The sequence below is a fragment of the Phyllostomus hastatus genome, unplaced genomic scaffold, assembly GCF_019186645.2.
Source record: "Phyllostomus hastatus isolate PE091 unplaced genomic scaffold, TTU_PhHast_1.1 phas_scaffold_11, whole genome shotgun sequence".
Taxonomy (NCBI): domain Eukaryota; kingdom Metazoa; phylum Chordata; class Mammalia; order Chiroptera; family Phyllostomidae; genus Phyllostomus; species Phyllostomus hastatus.
In genome coordinates this window covers 4,927,997-4,951,843 of record NW_025334005.1, presented here as the reverse complement: position 1 = coordinate 4,951,843, position 23,847 = coordinate 4,927,997, and the positions used below count along the sequence as shown (strand labels likewise).

General features: G+C 53.5%; 1 protein-coding gene across 1 annotated transcript; it reads right to left on the bottom strand.

The window, feature by feature from the left end:
- Nucleotides 1-3,797: 3,797 nt before the first annotated feature.
- Nucleotides 3,798-9,860, bottom strand: LOC123829474 (phospholipase A and acyltransferase 4-like). Its single transcript, XM_045855230.1, has 5 exons — nucleotides 9,844-9,860; nucleotides 9,417-9,475; nucleotides 6,834-6,936; nucleotides 5,316-5,596; nucleotides 3,798-4,099 (listed from the first exon to the last, which is right to left on the bottom strand). The coding sequence occupies exons 2-5, from the start codon at nucleotides 9,423-9,425 to the stop codon at nucleotides 4,004-4,006; spliced, it is 489 nt and encodes a 162-aa protein (XP_045711186.1). The 5' UTR covers nucleotides 9,426-9,475; nucleotides 9,844-9,860; the 3' UTR covers nucleotides 3,798-4,003.
- Between the last annotated feature and the right edge of the window lie 13,987 nt (nucleotides 9,861-23,847).

Below are 23,847 nucleotides of genomic sequence, written 5' to 3'. Positions count from 1 at the left end.
TGGTCTCTCTTGCAGGGAGGGGGTCAAGGGCCCGCCAGCTTCCTCCTGTGTGGGCAGGTACAGCCAGGGGAGGTGACGCCCGAATTCCCAAGTCAGAGTGGTGGTGGCTGTGGTGGTGGCTATAGACAATAGCCAGATGGACTGGCCACTCAGTAGGGTCACTGGTGGCAGAGGATTGGGAGGAAGGGGGAGAACTTGGGGACCCGGCGCTTCTGAGACCCCACCCAGGGCTAGGAAGTAGCAGAGGGTAATTCTGCATGGTGAATTTTTTTCTTAATCCTTGTCCGAGCATATATTTATTGATTTTGTTTTTAAGAGTGAGAGAAAGGGAGGGGGAGAAAGAGAAACATTGATGTGAGACAGAAACATCAATCAATTGCCTCCTGTACATGCCTGGACCGGGGATCAAAATCACAACCTAGGGACATGCCTTGCTCAGGAATCAAACCCAAGACCTCTTGGTGATGGGACTACCCTGCAACCCACTGAGCCACCTGGCGAGGCCTGAGGTGGTTAATTTTTAAAAGATTTATGTTTTTGCACCTCTATGTTCATCGCAATGTTATTCAGAATAGCTGAGTTTTAGAAACAGCCCCAGTGCCCATCAGTAGATGAGTAGATAAAAAGCTGTGGTATATTTGCACAATGGAATACCAACTGGGAATAAAAAAGAAAGAAATCTTCCCTTTTGGGACAGCATGGATGGTCCTGCAGAGCATTAAGCCAAGTGAGATGAGCTGGTCAGAGGAAACAAATACCACGATTTCACTCACATGTGGAATGTAATGAGCAACACAAACAAAGTAGAATCTGACGCCCACAGAGAGAACAGACTGACCGCTGTCAGAGGGGAAAGGCTGGGCAGGGCTGGAGTGCAGAGGGTGGTGACCAGAGGGGAAGGGAGGGGGGGAAGGTAAAGAGAGGGTAAAGGGGGATAAATGGTGATGGTAGTGTTACAGAAGAGATCCGGGTGGAGTGAACAATATACTATTACCAGAAGGATCCCCCCTTTTCAACAAGGGTTCCCCCCTATCTACTAGCTTCGCTTTGACCACTGCCAGAGGAAAGACATCTCTCAATGCCAGAGATTGGTGAAAAGGGAAGGAATTCTTTATTTAAAAGTTATACAGACTTAGAGTAATGACTTAATGTCTTCACTAAATTACCAAAATTCTGTAGAATACCCAGAGATCCACACAGTTCTTTCTTCTCCCCTTTGCCCAGTCCAGGGTACAGTATCTCAGGCAAAGAAGCAGAGGTCTGTGGTTACTGCAGCCCCTCAGTTCCGGCACCACCCCCTGTGTCGCCACCACAATCTCCAGTTAATCCAGAGCCATGTGGCACCTTCTCATGGCCCACCAGCAAGAGTCCTTTCTCCCCTTTCTTCCAGGCAAAGTCTCTCCTGCTGCCTAAGCCACGTGGAAAAATGAGCACCCCAATGGTTCATGGTCCTAACCTACTCTGCCAAAGCTGTGTGGTCCCTCTTGTATGGCTGCTGACCCTGGGTTTAAATGCCCACCCTAATCTTCCTCTGCAGCCCCATTTCTGACTCCTCCCACAACCAGTCACACCTGCCAACATTCCCTCATTCCTCCAGCTTTACTGGCTGCCATAGTAAGTCCGGGCAGGCATGGTCGTGTGGTGTGGAGACAATCATCTGCAAGCTGTCACACAGGCTCTATAACCAGGGGCAGTTGCCTCCCAGTTACATCTTGGGTAGAACTCACTTCCATCTCCCTGGCTCAAAGCATGGCCACAGCTGTTTAACATATCTGTGAAACCAGCTAAAGGTTACAGATATTGTAAATGACCACGCCAGAGGTTAGCTGCAAAGCTGTTGCTGTACCAAACAGCTCTCCATGGCCCTACTCCATGTGTCCCATCCCTCAGCTCAGACTGGTGGAGGGTGAGGACATCATATATATATTTTTCTAATATTTCTTGGACACCCTGAGTTCTGGACCCCATTACAAATCCCTATTTGGGGCCCCCTCTTGGCTGCACCCTGTAACAGTAGGAGATGATGTTGGGTGGTGAACAGACAATGCAACACACAGATGATGTGTTGTAGAGCGGTACACCTGAAACCGATATAATTTTATTGACCAGCGTCACCCCCATAAATTCCATAGACATTTTTAAAAAGAAAAAAAAATACGTCGTCTAAAATGACTGTGCTGCCCCAACTGGTAAGCTCAGTTGGATGGAATCTCATTCTATAACCAAAATGTGGTGGGTTTCATTCCCTGTCTGGCCACACCCCAGGTTGTGGGATCACTTCCTGGCTGGGGCGTGTGAGGCTCCCCAGCTGGGATGCACACAGTCCCGGTCCAGGCGCAGGAAGGAGGCAGCAGGTCACTGCTTTTCCCTCGCTTTGATTTTTCTCTCTCTCCTTCCCTCTCTCCCTTCCCCTCTCGCTGAAAGCAATGGAAAAAAAGTCCTTCTTTAGAGATAAATAATAATCATTATGATAAAATGAATGTGGTCCCTTTGACAGCTGCTGATGCAAATGTAAGTCTTCTCTACAGGAGAACTTTCTCAGAAAAGTTCAAGAAATACATGATCACATCAAAAATGTAAAAGCTAACAGGCAAAAGGAAACCAAAACAAGAAACAAGCCACTGAGAGAGACGGTAGGAGAAAAACAGAGTGGAATGGGACTCACAAAACCTTTCCATATTGGCATTATTGGACACAGATTATAAAATAGGTATATTTAATATATATTTATATGAACGAAGCGATTGGACATATGAATCATATTATGAGGAGAAAGGGAATATTTTTAAATGATTGAGTAGATCTGATCAAAGAAACTGAGTGAGTATTTGGGAATACACAAGAGAATAATGAGAATATTTTGCCATAAAGAAAACCAAATTTTTGTAAAGTCAAATATATCATTTCTGTTACCTTATTAAAAAAGACTTACTTTTTAGAGCAGTTCTAGGCTCACAGAAAAACCAAGGGAAGGTACAGAGATGTCCTGTCCCCCCCGACCCCCACTCATGCACAGCCTCCCCGCTGTCCACAGCCCCCCGGAGGGGACACTGTTGTCACAGTCGCTGAGCCTGCAGTGACACAGCATCATAAGCCAGGTCCTTAGTCTACCTCAGGGGCCACTCTCGCTGTTGCGCATTCTACGAGTTTGGGCCAATTGTGACCCCAGGCACCCCCATCCCAGTGTCCCACAGAGAGGTGTCCTGCCCTCAGTGTGGGGGTGGGGGTCTTCAGCATTCCCCCCGGGGGGCAGCTGGAGCCTCGGCAAGGGGGGCGCCCAGAGATGAGAGCATTCCCTCTGCTATCACAGGTGGTGAGGAGGAGGCCCCTGAGTTCAAAGAGAAAAGCAGCACTTTCTACCAGGGGGGCTGCCTGAGGGAGGTCACTGGGGGGAGGGTCATGCCTTCTGAGGGGCCCCAGGTACCAGAGGGCGGGACTCCACGGGGGGGATGGTGGTGTGGGGAGAATCTCGTGTTCGTGTTCTGCCCCCCTGAGAGTGAAAGGAGTAATGTCCAGTGGGAACAAGGGTCGGTCTGTACAGACCCTCGGGGACGGTCCTCTGAGCTCCTGCTGCAGACCAGACAGGGACAGGGGTCTCCCACCCACAGTCTCACCCGACCCTCACGCTGTCACTGGGACAGGGACCCCGGCCCATCTGGGAGAGAAGGACCTGAGGCCTGGGAGTCAGGAGCGTCACCCAGGGCCACATGGCCAGCCCTTGCTGGTGTCCCCAACAGGCGCTGAACCTCCTCCCATATGGTTTAGAAGTCTACACAACACACAGTGGAATTCCTCTGTGAAGGGAAAGGCAGATACATTTATTCATTCTAGGCCTTGGTACAATTATTCCATCCTTCAGTCAGTGAGAGGGAGAGCGAGGGACAGAACTGGGGGCTGCCCGGGAGCCGGGGTCAGGGAGACAAGGGAGGTTGGCGCGCTCCACTGCTCAGTGACTTCGAGGGCAGGATCCTGTGGCTTCTTCAGGCTGTCACTGGTGTGGGGATCAGTTCCTCATTATAGAATTAGCAAGGGTGGCTGCTCCAATAGCAGCCGCACCTAAGGCTGACACCAGCCCTGCTCCCATTGCGGCGTTTTCAACCTGAAAGTGGGCAGCCCATGTCAGAACCCAAGGCCCAGCCAGGCAGGTCCTCCCTCCCTCCCAAGGCGAACCCAGGGTCCTCTCCCACACAGGATGCTGGCCCCATTCCCTGGGAAACAGAAGTGGTGACCACTTCTCAGTGTGGGCTTGTCTGGATTTGTCCTGCCCACCGGCAGGAGGGGCTGATGGAGTCCTCTGTGTGCACTCCCTGGGGGAGGCCGTGTGTTCCCGGCCTGGGTGGGTGGGGAGGAGGCTTTGTGCCTGGGGTCCTGGGCCCAGAGCTCTGGGGTCAAGGTGGGAACGGCTGTGTGGTCTGGGCTCTCCCTGGGGCCGCCCCTGCAGGGAGATGCTTGTGGGAGAGGCTGAGGGGAGACCCTGGGAAACCATGGCCACACTGTGGACTGTTCACAAGTGCAGCCTGCAAACTTGGCCCTCCAGGCCCCCTCAGCCTTGACCTCCAGACTCACATGTCCATCTGCTGCTCAACATGCTCGCCTGGACCTCCGACTGGCCACACACACCCTACCTCAGCATGGAACCCTTACCCCCTGCACACCTGCCCTTCCTGTCCCCACTCTCTCCCAGGCCCCCACCCACCCAGTCTTGGGGCCCCCCATTCCCTGGGGGGTGCTGTGGTTCAGCAGTGAAGAGCAGGGCAACTGGGGGTTTGAATCCTGCTCCTGCCCCCTCACTAGCTGGGTGTGTTGGGACAACACACGGAAGAGAGGGAGGGGGAAGGGTTAAAGCTGTGACCAGGTGGGACACAAAGGTGTCCTTGATCTGGCATGTGGGCCCACTGACTGGGCACCTCCTGCCCCAGTGCTCTCTGGGGCCTTAGAAAAGGTGACCTGCCATGGAGCTGGGTGGGCCCAGATGTTCCCTGACCCCCCAGGGGCTGCCTTTAATGGGGTCTTGCAGGTGAAGGACCCTGAAGAGACAGAGCTGGCCAGTGCCCCAGATGTCCTCCAACCACCTCTTCTTCTACAAATGGGGAAACCGAGGCCCAGAGAGGAGTGGCCTGTGCAAAGACCCTGGGAAGATTAGAAGCAGATCTGAGAAGGGCTCTCAGATGTCCTGCCTCCCTGCTAGAGGGGATCCCCCAGAGCCCGCTTTTGCATCTTTCAGGGTAACTATTCCCTCTGGGTGCACCGCCTGGTCGCCCCCACCTGACGCAGACCTCCAGGAGGGAAAGGGACCACCCCAGAGAGGGTCTTACCTGCAGGGATCTGGGCACACCATATCTCAGTTTGGTGACAAAGTGCTCACAATTGTTAGTGGCAATATCATACGGCATCTTCTTGCCAACCATCCTCTGTGCACGCCTGAGAATCTGCTCCACAGGCAGTGGTTTTAGCTCCTTGTCCAACTGGTTGTTGACCTTAAGTGTGCAGCTCCCTGCCACATCAGTTAGCAGATCCCTTTTCACCTCCGCGGTGTTGCTCATAACGGAGCCAGAGCTGACGCTGGAGGAGCCCGTCCCTGCCCCCGGGGACTCACCTGGAATCGGAGACACTGGGATAAGGCACTGCAGTGGGGGGGGGGTACTGGGTTACTGAAGAGAGGGTAAGACCAGAAGGAAGAGTGAAGGGAGCCGGCTACTGAGCTCTTGGTGTCTGTCCCTTCCCAGATGTGACTGGGGGAGTCACAGATTTTGCTCCTTTGACGTAACAAGCTGTGATGTGTTTTCATGGTGTTCGTGCTGGGGTGGCCAGTGGCTGCCTTGTGTTCTGTTACGTGAATGGTCCCCAACCAGCTGACCAGCCCCCTCCCGTTAATGAGCATGTTGGCTGTGCCCCAGCTCAGCCACCGTGAACAAGGACTGGAAACCGCGTTTGTTCTCGGTTCCTCTCGGGGCCCTTGTGTATTTCCGGAAGAGGTCAGAGCCATTTGAGCGCCCACCGTGTTTGACCAAAAACCGCATGAGCCCCGTGCTCCACCCTTCCTGTTTACCCGATCTCTCCCCAAGCAACTTTTTTGTTTCCCTGGGTGGAAAAAGTTCCTAAAAGTGTCGTGTTTTGCTGATGTGGGAGAAGTGACACAAAAAAAGCGACAGCAGCACTAAAAGGCATCAGAATCAACGAGTGAAAAGCAGGTCTGAGCAGTGGAAAGGTCTTGGTGGTTGTGCTGCATCCAGCAGAGAGTACTTTCAAGATGACTGAAGTTTGCACATGTAAGAATAAATACATCTCTTTTATAAATAAATTCCAATTGTTGGATCCACCCTCAGATAATCAATATTGGACCTGAGACACATTCTCGGGTGTTCCTGACAGCGCTGTGGCCAGTGGAGAGGCCCACACAGGAGCCGCCAGCTGCTGGGGCCCCCAGTCCATCCCACTGGGTCCGGGTGTCACGTTCTAGGTGGGGTGGGTGGTGAGCCAGGAGGCAAAGGAAGTGAGCACGCTCAGTTTCTGGTTCCAGTCTGAAGGCCAAGGGTTGAACTGAGCCCCCCTCCCTTAAGAACCCCCCTCCCTCCACATGCAGACACAGCCCAGGTCCCGGGGGCTGCAGCCGTGTTCTCTTCTCCACTGGGGCACCCACAAACCTCTTTCCCTGCCATGTCAGGCCCTGTGGGACCGACCCACTGGGGTGACTCAGAGGGACATGGATGGAGGGTGAGCCCACCCACTGCTCAGAGAGAAACCAACTAGGGTTTCCCATGGTGGCATTCGGCTTAGAATTATTCTCATTGTGTTAACAAAACTTTTGAAAATTGTGCTTTCACAGTCCTTACCCAGAGGAACCACATGGACCACGTAGCCATCTCCCACATAGATGGCCCAGTGCTGGAAACCATCACGGGAAATCTCAATCAGGTCTCCAAGTCTTGGTTTGGCCTGCGACAGAAAATCCAGACAGGCTGAGGTCAGCCCTAGCAGGGAGCGCCCTAGAACTTGACCTGTTCGGAGCACCAGCCCACCCTGCAGACTCCCTCTGACCATCTCCTGCAGGAACCGGAGGAGGGCGCTCTCCTCGCACAGGTGGAACGTCCCTCCCTCACTGGGGCTGCGGGGCTGGAAATGAGCTCTTCAGGGCACAAGGAAGAGATGGGGGGAGGGGGTGCAGAGGGGCCGTGTGGGCAGGTGTGCAGCACGGGGGTGTGGCTGAGAGGTGTGCACATCTCATGCCAGAGCATGTTTGTGTCAGCGAGTGAGTGCATGATTCTCAGGGTGTCTAAATGCCTCCTAAAGGGCCCTGGCCGGTGTGGCTGTGTTGGTTGGAGTGTCGTCCCGTGGACCAAGGGTTTGCAGGTTTGGTCCCCGGTCAGGGCGTGTGTGAGAGGCAACCAACGGATGCTCCTCTTCCTCTCTCTCTCTCCCCTCCTCTCCCTAACCACCTTCGGGACTCAAATAAATAAATAATAAATAAACAAATTAACTAAGCAAACAATCAAACAAACAAACAAACAAACAAAAATGCCTCATTAAGACCGCCCTCCTTGTGCCAGGCCTGAGTGATTCTGTGAGTTACGGAGCTCCGACTGCCAAAGCCCAGGCACAGCGCTCAACATGGCCCACATCCAACACTCCTGTGACTCAGGGCTCACATAACCCGGTTGACAGACGAGAACAGTGAGTCTCAGGAACGTTGGGTAACTTGCCAGAGAGACCCTCACCCACTGAGGAGAAGAGCGAGACTGACACCTAGGTCTATGTGTTCCCAATGATACGCCCTTCACAGTAGCCCTTCACAGTACCGAGCATCCCAGGCAGTCGGGGGGCTGAGCTCCGGGCCGAGTCCCAGGCGGGGATCACAGGGCGAGACTGGAGTTAGTAGCACCTTTCCACAGTCTGTGTGAGCAGGAAGCACATTGCCCTGGCCACACTCCCAATTTGAGATACGCCCATATCACAAAAGATTTATTTTAGGGTCGCTGAGAGATCAGCCAGCCCCCTGCTTAAGCTGAGCCTGGTCAAATGGGTCGGACCACCCCGACCAGGGCATTGGGCTGCTGCTGGGTGAGGTGAGGATGGCGCCAGCTGGAAGTCTGCTGGGGAGACGGGGCTGAGAGGAAAGCTTCTGACCACAGGAGCCAAGCATCAACCTGTCCAGGGATGTGACAGTTTGAAACACATCCAAAAGAAACACATCAAACGTAGGAAAGTGATATCAGTGTGTTCATAATGATATTTTAAAAAATTCATTAGTCACCTTTGGAGGATGTAAAAGAATCACCATAGTAATTCGAAAACTCATATATAAAAGAAAAGATTCAAGCATTTCCTAAATGAACTAACTGTAAAACCCAAAGCCACACAACAACACTTAAAAGGAGGCTATATGCTGCATATGCAAATGAGTAGGGAATATCTGGAAGGAGAAACACCAAGCCCTAGGGAAGGGGGCGGGGCCAAAGCCCTAGGGAACAGGGAGGGGCCATCTGGGACACAGTGGTGGTGCAAGGGGACTTTAGCCTTCATGTTAACAGTTTCCCTCTGGGTTTGGGGTGTGTGTATGTGTGTATGTTTAATAAAGAAAATGTATGCACATGTTTCTTATGGAATTAAAGGAATTATTATGTTTTAAGTAAAGGCTCCGGCGTAAGACTCACCTAAGTTCAAATACCCCTCTATCTCTGAGAAAGGGAGTCACTTTACCAGAGTTCAGTGCCCTTGTCTGTAAAGTGGAGGGAAGCCCAGGGCTGGGACACTCTTGCCCTGACTAAAGATGGCAACCGGAAGCCGTTCCAAGACACCGGGAAGCTGACCAAACGGGCAGACACGAATGCCCCCTAGGAAGAGCCAGATGCTCAGACCCACAGGAAATTCTGAAACAAATTTTTAAAATTGGAGCCCAGCGAGAAACACAGGGTCTGCCTGGAGGGTCTGTTGGGAAGATTAAACCAAAGCCCTTCCCATGGTGTGGGGTTGTAGTGAGCGCTCAGGAAGTGGGACCGTTGGGGAGCCAGAGGGAAGGAGCCAAAAGTGGAAGGGGAAGGGAGGGGCGGACGGAAAAGGCAAGGGGAAAAGAGAGAAGGTCTTCGGAGATGGGGGTGGACAAGGGCGCCTTCTTGGCAGCCCCCGCTCGGCCCCACGCCGCTCTGCTCCATCTCCCTGGTCCCTCCGTCCTAGCTGACCCACCCACCCGGGACAGTGTGACTGAGGAGGTGGGCCTGGGCAGGGGGCAGGGGCTGCCCTGCCTGAGCCCACCATTCTCACCCCCTCAGGAAGGCCCTGGGGAGCCCTCCTAGCCCCCTACCCGTGCCCCACCTCCCACCCCAGGCCCCTGTGCCTGCACTGCAGACTGACAAGGAACCCCACGCAGTCACCACGAACGGAGTCACAGCATTTAAAGTAAGAGCTTTCTGGGGACTTACTGAAGCCATCCGTCCACGGAGAATTTCGTCTTCTTTGTGCCCTGCCCAGGATCAGACACCTGTATTTAAAGCATGGATCAGCTGACGTAAGACATTTGCCGGGTACCTGAGGGGTTATGATTCATTCATTGATTCATGTTTGAGTAAGAGGAAATTCATATTTGTGATATTTAGATTTAGCATGTATTGCAAACTAATAATGATAATAGATAATTTTTCTAAATGAAATAAAATCAAAGTTCACATAAACTCTGCTCCTTCTTCAAGCAGGGCCAGGGGACACGCCAGGAGGAAGAGGAGAAGGGAGGGACCATCAGCATCGGGTGAGGCTGGGGTCAGGCCAGGCAGGATGGAGGGGCAGACGCCAAAGCGGAAGCGTCCCTGAGGAGGGAGGAACCCCCAAGGAGCCCCGAAAACAGGGACTTACCAGAACATACCAGCATTCCCACCAACGTCAAAGCCGATGGAACTCAACGAACCTGTCCTCAGAGGCACGCTCCCCACCCCAGCTGGAAACTGTGAGCCCCCGGGGCCAGAGGTGTGGCAGAGACCAACCCCTCTCCGCCTCCGAGACACACCTAGGCAGGCCTAGGAGGAATGGAAAATCACCAGGAGGAAAACCGTATGGTGAGAAAATGCCTGCCTGCCGACCCCGCCCAGGACAACCAGAGGCCTGGCTGAGACTGGGGTCTGGGGTCTGCCCATCCGGCATCACAGGATGCAGCTTCACCTTGAGCCAGACAGGACGGATCAAGAACAGTGATCAGCAGGAACAGCACCCAACCACTTACCCTTTGTGGGAGTTTGTGCTTAAAATTCCTGCCCCAAGAACAGCCAAGCAAGTCCCAACCTCCCTAGGTTGGCCCCACTTTCTCTCTCATTCCCCGCTAATAAACCCTGCTCACTGCGTCCCGTCTGGTTTCTTGAGCGACTCCGACTCTGACCTAACACCCTGGACCGCAGTCCGGGAGCACAGGTTCTAGACCAAATGGAAGCCCAAGCCCACGACTGTCTGGGTGCGGACAGGCCTTTTTAAGGCACCAGTGCGCTCCCCGACCCGAAGCCCCAAATCAGAGTCCCTCATCTGACGCCCCCTGTGGGCGGTAGCATCCCAGGCCAACTGGACAGGCAGGGAGGGTGGGGGGGGAGTGGGGAGGGCCCTTAGCATACTGCTGTGGGGCACACAAAGAGCTTCCTTGTCAGGAGACAGGGGACTGGAGCTGAGACTGGACTACAGCTGACTCAGGACGCACTGCAGCATCTCTGCCCACCAGCGGCCTCACAGCCCTCGCGGTCTTGCTCCCTCCGGGCCTGGGCCTCCCTCAGCATATGCCCTCCATTCTGGAGAAGGACAGTGGGGTCAGTTAGCTAATGCCCCTCTGCCCCGGTGGCCAGAGCCCTTTGGGCCAGCCGCCACCTGATGCTGGACATCTTTCTGAACCCAGGTAGGTCGAAACAGAGGTCCCTGAAAACAGGGGAACCTCCCCTATCCCCCCAAATTCTGCAGAAAGGCAGGAGGGCTGGGAAGCATGCCCAGAGTAGAAAGCACAGCACTCAAGGCACATTGCACAACAAAGGCAGATTAACAGCCCGTGCTCTCTGGAGGAGCAGCTGCAGAGGAAGGCTGCTGTGGGGCAGACTGTGCACCTGATGATGAACAAGCCAGTGACTCTTGACACCTGGTAGGTTGACTCATGACACAGCGGCCTGCAGGGCAAGAGCTCATACAGCGCCTGCCTCAGCTGCCGGGTCCCGAAGCTCCACCCTGAACAAACAGATACGTGTGTGCTTGAGCGTGGCAGGGAAACTCTTGCCCTGACTAAAGATGGCAGCCAAAAGAGGGTCGAGGACACTGAGAGGCTGACAAACTGGCAGACACTAATGCACCAAAGGAAGAGCCCGACGTGCAGTCGCCTGGGAACCAATGAGCAGAGCTTTTAAAATTGGCGTGGACCGAGGAACATGAGGTCTGCCTGGAGGTCTGTCTGCAGGTCTGGAAGTCTCTGGGCCTGAAGGTCAGGTGGAAACGTGCTCAGCGCCCCTCCCCCACAGAAGACCCTGGCAGAGCTGGCGGGACGGTGGGGCCCTGCCGGGACAGGCATGCAGACACACTAGTGAACTGACAGCTTCAGTAAAGGCAGGTCCAGAGGAGAGACGCAGGCCCTGCGAGGACTCAGGCAGGTGCACACAGACTCCTGACAGTTGCTTGGAGTTGAACTGGGACCGGGAATGCTGAGCTGCAGACTTCTGCTTCTCTAAAGGAAGATTATTTTGAGTAGTACAATTCGGAAAGTGGTCTGGCTTGGCAGAGAGAGCCTTTCATCTGCCCTGGACTATGTGGACAGTGCCCAGGCCTGGCCTTGGTTAGACATTTAATTTCCAAGTGAGAAATCCGCTCCTGCCCCCCCCAGATGGAGCCGGCGCTGGGCCCGCCCTGCCCTGGGCACAGAGAGGGAGGAGCTGGGGAATAATGGCCCTGCTGACAGCCCCACTTTCTTCCTCCTCACACACTTCCTTCCCTCCTACTGCAGACCAAGCCCCTATAGAGGGGGTGTTGGGGGGGGATCCTGGAGATGCAGGGAGGGAGGGTCCAGCACACAGGGGCCTCCCTGACTGGAGCTCAAGGCCCAGAGGGGTGCAGACAGGCACAGGGACCTGCAGTGCCACGTGGTCCTTGTGGGGAGAGGTGCAGGTCCCCGGGGCCTGGGGACCCAGACAGTGTCAGCTGAGCCAGGCTGGGGCCCTCAGGGCAGCTTCTCAGAGGAGGGGTGTCTGTCTGATGGGGGGAGAGAAGGCGTGGGGGTGGGGGCGGGGGGGGGGAGAGGAGGACAGAGAAGCACATGTGTGTGCAGAGGGGCAGAGGTGGGAGTGAGCTGCCTGGAGGGAAGGCAAGGCCGCAGTGGCCCGGGGGGTGTGTGTGCTGGGAGGGCCGGGGGGCCAGGAGGGGTCGGCCTGAGGGGCCTGAGAGCTGCCCACGGGCCAGCCTGAGTTCTGAGGCCAGACAAAGGTCATTTCCAGGTGGGCCCTGTGGGAAGCCACAGTGGGTCTTGGGGAGACTGGAGGGGGAGGGAGAGGCACAGGAGGCAGGGGGCTGCTCAGGACACCATGAGGGTCACATAATGGGGAACCGGGAGGCCCTGAACCAAGTCATCTGTGAAGAGATGAGCAAGGACGTGAATCAGGAGAAACTTCCAGGGTCAACACCGGTGTTGGGTGTTGGCAGGAAGGAGGGCAAAGGGAAGCGGACCCCTGGCCTCAGATCGGGCGTCCTGGGGTGAGGACTGTGGCGGGGCTGCTATTTGCTGAGGTCAGGCAGAAAAGGAAAGTAAATCTGAAATATTCTCCAGTGTCGAAACGGCCACTCCCTGGGCAGTGCACTGGGGCCCAGGAAGGAGCAGTGGGAGGGGAGGGGGCGGGGACGCAGGGACTGGGAGGCCCGGGGCAGAGAAGACCCAGTGCAGCTGCTTTCCCTCCAGGTGCTCCCTGCACTCCCTGCCCCCTCTCTGAGCCTCAGTCTGTAAACCAGCGCAAACCGGTGCTCCGCACACCCTCACCAGGTGATGAGCACCAGCCAGGGGTCTCCAGGCCAAGCAGCAACTCACCAGGCAGGGCCTTTGCTGGGGCCTAGAAATCTGTGTACACCCTTCTGGCATTTTCTCTTACAGTTCAGTAGCGAATACAATCCTGGAGACCTGATTGAGATTTTCCGTGTTGGCTACCAGCACTGGGCGCTCTACGTGGGAGGTGGCTACGTGATCCATCTGGCTCCTCTAAGTAAGGACTGTGAAAGTCTGATTTTCAGAAGTTTCATTAACATAATGAGAATAACTCAAAGCCCAATGCCACCATGGGAAACCCGAGTTGGTTTCTCCCTGAGCAGTGGGTGGGGTCACCCTCCATCCATGTCCCTCTAGTCACCCCCAGTGGGTCCCACAGGGCCTGACAAGGCAGGGAAAGAGGTTCGTGGATGCCCCAGTGCAGCCAGGTGGTTCGGCACTGGGGGGCTCTGCCGCTCGGTGCCCGGTTACCTGGGCAGGTGGGGGGCTGATGTCACTTAAACCAGCAAAGGCTCTGAGTGTCTGTGGTCGCATAAAGGACAAGGTTCTTCAGTGCTCTGTCCTGGGCACTCATGTGATATCACAGAAAAGGTGTCATCAGTGTGCACTTAGTTGCCCTCAAGAGAGGCAGCTCTCATGGTGACATGTCACTAAGAGCATCCTCTCACAGCCGCACCTGAGTGCCCCCAGCGCTCTCTTCAACTCCTGGAGAGCAGGGGAGGCAGGACGGCCCGGCAGGTCCGAGGGGAGTACAGGATGCAGGTGTGCGTGCCGTCCAGGACGGAGGGATGCTGGGGTGGGACTGGTAACTGAGGGCCAGGGCTGCATGTCCCGCAGAGCCCGTCACCCTAACCTTGGACACGAGGGTTTGCACTGTCCCCAGAAGGAGTCTGTTGTCAGAATAATCTTTGCATCTTGTCCATTTTCTGTAAGCTCTCAGCTACCCTGACAGTCGTAACAATGTCTGAACGGATGGAAACCAGTGAATGCAACCCCCCTAATCAGGGCCACACTTCGGGAGGCTTGGAGCAGAGAGCAGGGCTGTAGCCCCCAGGGTGTGGGCTGTCTGCACGTGTGGGGGCAGGGGGTCCTTAAGGGAGGGGCGCTCAGTGGGAACCTCAGCCTTCAGACGGGAACCATAAACTGAGCGTGCTCAGTTGCTGTGCGCACTGTTGCCCCCCACCCTCCAAGAACATGATCCCCGGGACCCAATGGGATGGACTTGGGGCCCCAGGAGCTGGCGGCTCCGGTGTGGGCCTCTCCACTGGCCACAGCTCTGTCAGGAACGCCCGAGAATGTGTCCCAGGTCCAATATCTGTCATGAAGGGACCGTGATTATCTTTACTCTGAAACTGAAGAGGACAATGAGGTTGGTGCTGTGGGAACAGTCGCACTGCAGAGAGTCTGACATACTGTGGGTGCTGACTCCAGGTCCATCCCTCCCTGAAACTACACGTCACCAGGATGGACACAGGACACGTGTGACACATGACCACTGTTCATGGTGGCTCAGCCGTGGAACAGCCTGTGTGCCCAGTGGCAGGAGGGGGCTGGTCAGCTAGATGGTGACCATTCATGTAATGGAACACAAGGCAGCCAACTTTATGACATGAACATAGTCACAAGTTTTAAATCCAAAAGAGCAAAACCCATGAATCCTCCAGTCACATCTGCGAAGGGACAGACACCAAAAGCTCACGAGGGGGTTCCCTGCGCCCTGCCTTCTCTTCTCACTCTTCTCCCTCTTACGCTGCCCCGCCCCCTGCCTCCATGCTGATCCGAGTGTCTCGGATTCCAGATGGGTTCCCCTCAGCTGACTCCATCATGATCGCCTCCGGTATGACTGTCAGGGGGGAGGTGAAAAAGGAGCTCCTGACCGATGTGGCCAGGAACTGTCACTATCGGGTCAACAACAAGTTGGACGAGGATCACCCACCACGGCCCATGAGGGAGATTGTCCGTGCCGCCCATAAGAGGCTTGGTGAGAAGGCAGAGTACAATGTTCTGAGGAAGAACTGTGAGCACTTTGTCACCAAACTGAGATACGGTGAGCCTACAAGCCGGCAGGTAAGACCCTCTCTGGGGTGGTCCCTTTTCTCTCCTGCAGGTGTGCTTTGGGTGGGGGTGACCGGGCTGTGCGCCCAGAGGGAATAGTTACCCGGAATATGCAAAGGCAGGCTCTGGAGGCCATGCAGGCTAGGAGGCAGCGTATCTTAGAGCAATTCTCAGGTCTGCTTCCAAGCCGTATAGGGCCATTACACAGGTCACTCCCTTTCTGAGCCTCAGATTCTCCATGCCCAGAAGGACAGGCGGTAGGAGGAACTCCGGGGATCTCACCAGCTCTCTCCCCTTAGGACCCTTCACCTGTAAGACACCCTAAAGGCAGTCCCTGGGGCCCCTGTGTGTAGTCAGGGAACATCTGAGCCCACCCAGCACCATGGCAGGCCAGCTCTCCTAGGGCCCCAAAGAGCACTGGGGTAGGAGGTGCTCGGTCAGTGGGCCCACGTGCCAGCTCAAGGACACCTTTGTGTCCCACCTGGGCACAGTTTTAACCCCTCCCCCTTCCCCTCCCTCTCTTCCCAGTGTGTTGTCCCAACACACCCAGCTAGTGAGGGCAGGAGCAGGATTCAAAGCCCAGTTTCCCTGCTCTTCACTGTTGAACCACAGCGCCCCCCAGGGCTGGAGGCCCCCGAGACTGGGTGGGTGGGGGCCTGGGTGAGAGGGAGTGGGGGCAAGAGGTGCAGGTGTGCAGGGGGTAAGGGTTCGATGCAAAGGTGGGGTGTGTGTGGCCAGCCAGACGTCCAGGTGGGCATGTTGAGCAGCAGATGGACATGTGAGTCTGGAGGTCAAGGCTGAGGGGTACTGGAAGGCGAAGTTTCCAGGCTGCACTTGTGAACAGTCCACAGTGTGGCCATGGTTTCCCAGGGTCTCCCCTCAGCCTCTGCCACAAGCGTCCCCCCTGCAGGGGCGGCCCCAGGGAGAGCCCAGACCACACAGCCATTCCCACCTTGACCCCCAGAGCTCTGGGCCCAGGACCCCCAGGCACAAAGCCTCCTCCCCCACCCACCCAGGCCGGGAACACACGGCCTCCCCAGGGAGTGCACACAGAGGACTCCATCAGCCCCTCCTGCCGGTTGGCGGGACAAATCCAGACAAGCCCACACTGAGAAGTGGTCACCACTTCTGTTTCCCAGGGAATGGGGCCAGCATCCTCTGAGGAGAGGACCCTGGGCTCGCCTTGGGAGGGAGGGAGGACCTTCCTGGTTGGGCTGTGGATTCTGACACGGGCTGCCCACTTTCAGGTTGAAAACGCCGCAATGGGAGCAGGGCTGGTGTCAGCCTTAGGTGCGGCTGCTATTGGAGCAGCCACCCTTGCTAATTCTATAATGAGGAACTGATCCCCACACCAGTGACAGCCTGAAGAAGCCACAGGATCCTGCCCTCGAAGCCGCTGACCAGCCAACACCCCCACCTCCGCTGTCTCCCTGACCCCGGCTCCCGTGCAGCCCGCAGTTGTGTCCCTCCCTCTCCCGCTCGCTGACCGAAGGATGGAATAATTGTACCAAGACCTAGAATGAATAAATGTATCTGCCTTTCCCTTCACAGAGGAATTCCACTGTGTGTTGTGTAGACTTCTAAACCATATGGGAGGAGCTTCAGCGCCTATGGGGACACCAGCAATCTCTGGCCATGTGGCCCTGGGTGACGTTCCTGACTCCCAGGCCTCAGGTCCTTCTCTCCCAGATGGGCCGGGGTCCACGTCCCAGTGACAGCGTGAGACAGTGGGTGAGAGACCCCTACCCCTGTCTGGTCTGCAGCAGGAGCTCAGAGGACCGTCCCCGTGGTTCTGTGCAGACCGACCCTTGTTCCCACTGGACATTACTCCTTTCACTCTCAGGGGGCAGAACGCGAACACGAGATTCTCCCCCCATCACCATCCGCCCGTGGAGTCCCGCCCTCTGGTACCTGGGGCCCCTCACAAGGCATGGCCCTCCCCGAGTGACCTCCCTCAGGCAGCCCCCCTGGTAGAAAGTGCTGCTTTTCTCTTTGAACTCAGGGGCCTCCTCCTCACCACCTGTGATAGCAGAGGGAATGCTCTCATCTCTGGGCGCCCCCTTGCCGAGGCTCCAGCTGCCCCCGGGGGGGACGCTGAAGACCCCCACCCCGACACTGAGGGCAGGACACCCCTCTGTGGGACACTGGGATGGGGGTGCGTGATGTCACCATTGGCCCAAACTCGTAGAATGTGCAGCAGCGAGAGCGGCCCCTGAGGTAGACTAAGGACCTGGCTTATGATGCTGTGTCACTGCAGGTTCAGCGATTGTGACAACAGTGTTCCCTCCGGGGGCTGTGGACAGCGGGGGAGGCTGTGCATGAGTGGGGGTCGGGGGGACGGGACATCTCTGTACCTTCCCTTGGTTTTTCTGTGAGCCTAGAACTGCTCTAAAAAGTAAGTCTTTTTAATAAGGTAACAGAAATGATATATTTGACTTTAAAAGATTTGGTTTTCTTTATGGCAAAATATTCTCATTATTCTCTTATGTATTCCCAAATACTCAGTTTCTTTTATCAGATCTACTCAATCATTTAAAAAATATTCCCTTTCCCCTCATTGAAATGATTCACATGTCCAATCCCTTTTTTTCATATAAATATATATTAAATATACCTATTTTATAGTCTGTGTCTAATAATCCCAATATGAAAAGGCTTTGTGAGTTATTCAGTTCTGTTTTTCTCCTACCGTCTCTTTCTCAGTGGCTTGTTTCTTGTTTTGGTTTCCTTTTGCCTGTTAGCTTTTACATTTTTGATGTGATCATGTATTTCTTGAACTTTTCTGAGAAAGTTCTCCTTTAGAGAAGACTTACATTCCCATCAGCAGCTCCCAAGGGGACACACTCATTTTATTATAATTATTACTATTTATGCCCAAACAAGGACTTTTTTTTTTCATTGCTTTTAGAGAGAGGGGAAGGGAGAGAGGGAAGGAGAGAGAGAAAAATCAAAGCGAGGGAAAAGCAGTGACCTGCTGCCTCCTTCCTGCACCTGGACTGGGACTGTGTGCATCCCAGCTGGGGAACCTCACACACCCCAGCCAGGAATTGAACCTGCAACCTAGGTGTGTGGCCAGACAAGGAATCAAACCCGCTGCATTTTGGTTACAGAATGACACTCCAACCAACCGAGTTTATCAGTTGTGGCAGCACAATCATTTTACACAAAATATTCTTTCTTTTTCTTTTTCTTTTTAAAAATGTCTATGGAATTTATGGGGGTGACACTGGTTAATAAAATTATATCAGTTTCAGGTGTATCGTTCTACAACACATCATCTGTGTGTTGGACTGTGTGTTCACCACCCAACATCGTCTACTGTTACAGGGTGCAGCCAAGAGGGGGCCCCAAATAGGGATTTGTAATGGGGCCCAGAACTCAGGGTGTCCAAGAAATATTAGAAAAATATATATATGATGTCCTCACCCTCCACCAGTCTGAGCTGAGGGATGGGACACATGGAGCAGGGCCATGGAGAGCTGTTTGGTACAGCAACAGCTTTGCAGCGAACCTCTGGCATCGTCGTTTACAGTATCTGTAACCTTTAGCTGGTTTCACAGATATGTTAAACAGCTGTGGCCATGCTTTGAGCCAGGGAGATGGAAGTGAGTTCTACCCAAGATGTAACTGGGAGGCAACTGCCCCTGGGTACAGAGCCTGTGTGACAGCTTGCAGATGATTGTCTCCACACCACACGACCATGCCTGCCCGGACTTACTATGGCAGCCCAGTAAAGCTGGAGGAATGAGGGAATGTTGGCAGGTGTGACTGGTTGTGGGAGGAGTCAGAAATGGGGCTGCAGAGGAAGATTAGGGTGGGCATTTAAACCCAGGGTCAGCGGCCATACCAAGAGGGACCACACAGCTTTGGCAGAGTAGGTTGTGACCACAAGGCTTGGGCGAGAGTTAGGACCATGTGGCTTTAGGGTGCTCCCGTTTTCCACGTGGCTTAGGCATCAGGAGACACTTTGCCTGGAAGGAAAGGGGTGAAAGGACTCTTGCTGGTGGCTCATGAGAAGGTGCCACATTGCTTTGGATTAACTGGAAATTGTGGTGGCGACACAGCGGATGGTGCCAGAACCGAGGGGCTGCCTGAACCACAGACTTTTGCTTCTTTCCCTGAGATACTGTACCCTGGACTGGGCAAAGGGAAGAAGAAAGAACCTTGTCCATTTGTGGGTATTCTAAAGAATTTTGGTAATTTAATGAAGACATTAAGTCATTACTCTAAGTCTGTATAACTTTTAAATAAAGAATTCCTTCCCTTTTCACCAGTCTCTGGTATTAAGAGACGTCTTTCCCCTGGCAGTGGGCAAAGCGAACCTAGTAGATAGGGGGGAACCCTTGTTGAAAAGGGGGGATCCTTCTGGTAATAGTAGATCGTTCACGCCCCCCAGGTCTGCTCTGTAACACTACCACCACCATTTATCCCCCTTTACCCTCTCCTACCTCCCCTCCCCTCCCTTCCCCTCTGGTCACCACCCTCTGCACCCAGCCCTGCCCAGCCTTTCCCCTCTGACAGCGGTCAGTCTGTTCTCTCTGTGGGCGTCAGATTCTACTTTGTTTGTGTTGCTCATTACATTCCACATGTGAGTGAAATCATGGTATTTGTTTCCTCTGACCAGCTCATCTCACTTGGCTTAATGCTCTTCAGGACCATCCATGCTGTCCCAAAAGGGAAGATTTCTTTCTTTTTTATTCCCAGTTGGTATTCCATTGTGCAAATATACCACAGCTTTTTTATCTACTCATCTACTGACGGGCACTTGGGCTATTTCTAAATCTCAGCTATTATGAATAACTTTGTGATGAACATAGAAGTGCAAAAAAAATAAATCTTTTAAAAAAATTAACCACCTCAGGCCTCGCCAGGTGGCTCAGTTTGTTGGAGGGTCGTCCCATCACCAAGAGGTTTTGGATTTGATTCCTGAGCAAGGCATGTCCCTAGGTTGTAATTTTGATCCCCGGTCCGGGCATGTACAGGAGGCAATTGATTGATGTTACTCTTTTTCTCCTTCCCAAACTGTGGCTCTTAAAAGCAAAATCAATAAATATATGCTCGGACAAGGATTAAGAAAAAAATTCACCATGCCGAATTACCCTCCGCTACTTCCTAGTGTGGCCTGGGCAAGGTCTCAGAAGGTCCAGGTCCCCAACTTCTCACACTTCCTCCCCATCCTCTGCCACCAGCGACCCTACTGAGCAGCCACTCCATCTGGCCATTCTCCATGACCATCACCACAGCCACCACCACTCTGACTTGGGAATTCGGGGCGTCACCTCCCCTGGCTGTACCTGCCCACACAGGAGGAAGCTGGCAGGCCCTTGACCCCCTCCCTGCAGGAGAGACCAGGCTGGACCCTCGCACAGGGCTCCCCTGGAAGCTCAGGCTCTCAGAGGCTGAGGGACAAGCGAGGAACCCATCCACACTGCTACCAAAGGGGGCCATGCGCCGACTCCCAGGCTGAGATGTCAGCCTCCATGTGGGGGTTCCAGAAGGGCCCGTGCTTGCCTGGTTGCTGCCAGGCTCCCTCCGGTTCAGGGGCCCAGCTCTGTGAGGCCCAACAAGCAGGAGGCTGACACGCAGGAGGAGGGTTCCCACCTGGTGCAGTCTAAGACCCCCCAACAGGAGAGGGAGCTTGGGGGTCAGACCCTGTGAGTGTGGTGACCTCCAGCCTCTAATTCCAGGGAGCAAATCTCCCCTGGGACAAGACCCAGGCTGTCAGCAGCTCTGGAGGGACCAAAGGTCAGTGCCAGCTCCACCCCACCCCCAAGTGCCCCAGTAGCACGGGTGCTTAAAGGTGGAGGTGGCTCACCCATTACCCCCTCCGAGTGAACCTGCCTCTGCAGTCTAGCCTAAGCTGCATCGGCAGAGCTGACTGGCCTAGTGAGGTCACCTGTTCTCTGTTCACAAGCTGAAGGACCTTGGGTGGTTTTAAATTTTTTTTTGCATTTTATTTTTTAGTTTATTTTTTGATTTTGCTGTTACAATTGTTGCATTATTTCTCCCCTTTATGCCCCTCCTCTTGGTACTCTCTTTCCCTCTAGCACTTCTCCCCCTTAGTTCATGTCCGTGGGTCGGACGTGAAAGTTCTTTGGCTTCGTTTTCTGTTCTATTCTTAACCCCCACCCCATCAACTGTGTGCCTACCTGTTATGCTTCTTATTCCCTGTACCTTCCACCCCCATTCTCCCCTCCCTCACTGATAACCCTCCCCATGATCTCCATTTCTGTGATTCTCTCCCTGTTCTCGTTGTTTTCTTAGACTATTTATTTTCTTAAGTTCAGTTATTGATAGTTGTGAGTTTGTTGTCATTTTATTATTCATAGTTTTGGTCCTCTTTTTTCTTAATAAAGATAAATCCATTTTACAGTTTACCTAATAAGGGCTTGGTGATAAAGAACTCCTTTAACTTGACCTTATCTGGGCAGTACTTTACCTGCCCTTCCATTCTAAATGATACCTTTGCTGGATAGCTGTCGGAGGTAGGTCCTTGCCTTTCATGACTTGGAATACTTCTTTCCAGCCCCTTCTTGCCTGCAAGGTTTCTTTTGAGAAATCAGCTGATAGTCTAATGGGTACTTCTTTGTAGGTAACTGTCTCCTTTCCTCTTGTTGCTTTTAAGATTCCCTCCTTATCTTTCATCTTGGCTAATGTAATTATGATGTGTCTTGGTGTGTTCCTCCTTGGAACCAAATTCCTTGGGGGCACTTTGAGGTTCCTGGATTTGCATATCTAGTTTCTTTGTCAGATTTGGGAAGTTTTCCTTTATTCTTGTTCAAATAAATTTTCAATTTGTTGCTCATCCTCTTCTCTTTCTGGCACCCCTATGATTCAGATGTTAGAACACTTAAAGTTGTCCCAGAGGTTCCTAAGCCTCTCCTCATTTTTTGAATTCTTGTTTCTTCATTCTGTTCTGAATGAATGATTATTTCTTCCTTTTGTTCCAAATCTTTCATTTGAGTCCTGGTTTCTTTCTCTTCACTGTTGGTTCCCTTTATTACACTGTGTGTAGCCTTCACTCTTTCCTCTGTTTTGGAACCCTATTCAACCATTTCTGTGAGCATCCTGATTACCAGTGTTTTGAACTCTGCATCAGATAGGTTGTCTATCTCTTCATCACTTAGTTGTTTTTCTGGAGTTTTGATCTGTTCTTTCATTTGTGCCATATTTCTTTGTCTCAGCTTGCTTGTTATGTAGTAAGGGGCTGAGCCTTAGGTATTCACCAGGGCGGGGCAACCAAGTCCCTGCTTTGTGGTGCTGTGGGGTGGGGGGGGGAAGGAACAATGTCCCTTGCTTGGCTCTCTCCCCGATTTCAGTCACCTCCCTCACCTCCCACAAGTGGCTGTGCCCTGTCTGGTGCTGATTCCCTGGTGGGAGGGTTTGTGTGTGTTCTAGGACCCTGTGGGTCTCTCAACAAACTCTCCTGTAAGGCCAGGAGTTACTCTAGCTGCCTCAACCCTCACAGGTGTTTTCAGTCAGAGGTTTTGAGGGTTTATTTCCCTGAGCTGGGACCCTGGGTTGCACGGCCTGTCTCGATCCCCACTTGTTCCTCCCGGTTTATCCACACAGGAATGTGGGACTGCCCAGCCCACAGCTGCCGCCTTGCTTGGCATCCTCTCTGCCCCAGCTCCAGTCTCCACCCCTCCTACCAGTCTGGGTGAATGTTTCTTCATCAGCTCCTTGGCTGTCGGACTTCCCTGCAGTTCAATTTTCTGGCAGTTCTGGTTGTTTTTGTTTCTAAATTGGTTGTTGTCCTTCTTTTGGCTGAGCAAGGAAATGAAAAGCGTACCTACCTACGCCTCCATCCTGGCTGGAACTCCAATTTTTTATTTTTGACAGCCATTATTAGAGCCATAGTAAATATTCCCATACAGGTCTGTTTTATACGTGTGAACATACATTTTCATCTCTTTTGGGTAAATAGGCATCCTAGGTCAATTGCTGACATGTGCAAGTAGCTCCCAGTAGTTGAGGAGAGGTCGCCCTCTACTGGGGAGAGGATGAAACTCATCTGTCTCCTGGATGGTCCCAGGGCCCATGGAGTTGCCTTCTCATTCCAGCTTCCCTGGAAGCCTGGGTGAGCAGGAGGCCGAGGTCTCCCTTAGAGGCAAATCAGAGAGGTTAGAGCTGGGGGAGTGTGGACGTCACCTCACCCAGTGCCTTCAATTTGTAACTGATAAAAGGCCAGTGAGAAGAGAGGGACATGTCTGAGGACATGTGGTGAGTGGGGCGCTGGGTTTGGAGGTCAGGCCTCATCTTGCTCAACAGCCGCCTTTCCTACTGTTTTTTGTATAGTAAAGGGGAGCATATTACCTAATTTTTTAAAAGTTAACTGATTGCTTTTCTTTTTTTAAAGATTTTATTTATTTATTTTTAGAGAGGGAAGGGAGGGTGAAAGAGAGAAAGAGAGAGAAAAACATCAATGTGTGGTTGCTGGGGGCCGTGGCCTGCAACCCACACATGTGCCCTGACTGGGAATCGAACCTGCGATGCTTTGGTTCGCAGCCTGCCCTCAATCCACTGAGCTACGCCAGCCAGGGCCGCCATTCCTACTTTTTAAGAAATGTCACACTAGCCTGCTGAGGTCCCCCCGGCTCTGGCTCAGAGGGGACTGGTGATAGTTTCTAGACCACAAGCCAGTGGGGGAAGCTGGGACTAGGACCTGGATGTCTGCCCTGCACCAGTCCGCCCCATCCTGAGTCTTGCAGGGATATCTGGATGCCCGTGGTCCATTAGAAGAGCTCACATCCTCTGGTGTAGAAAGGAGGAAACTGGCACCCAGGGATGCTCCATAGCCACCCAAGCTCGGGTCTGCC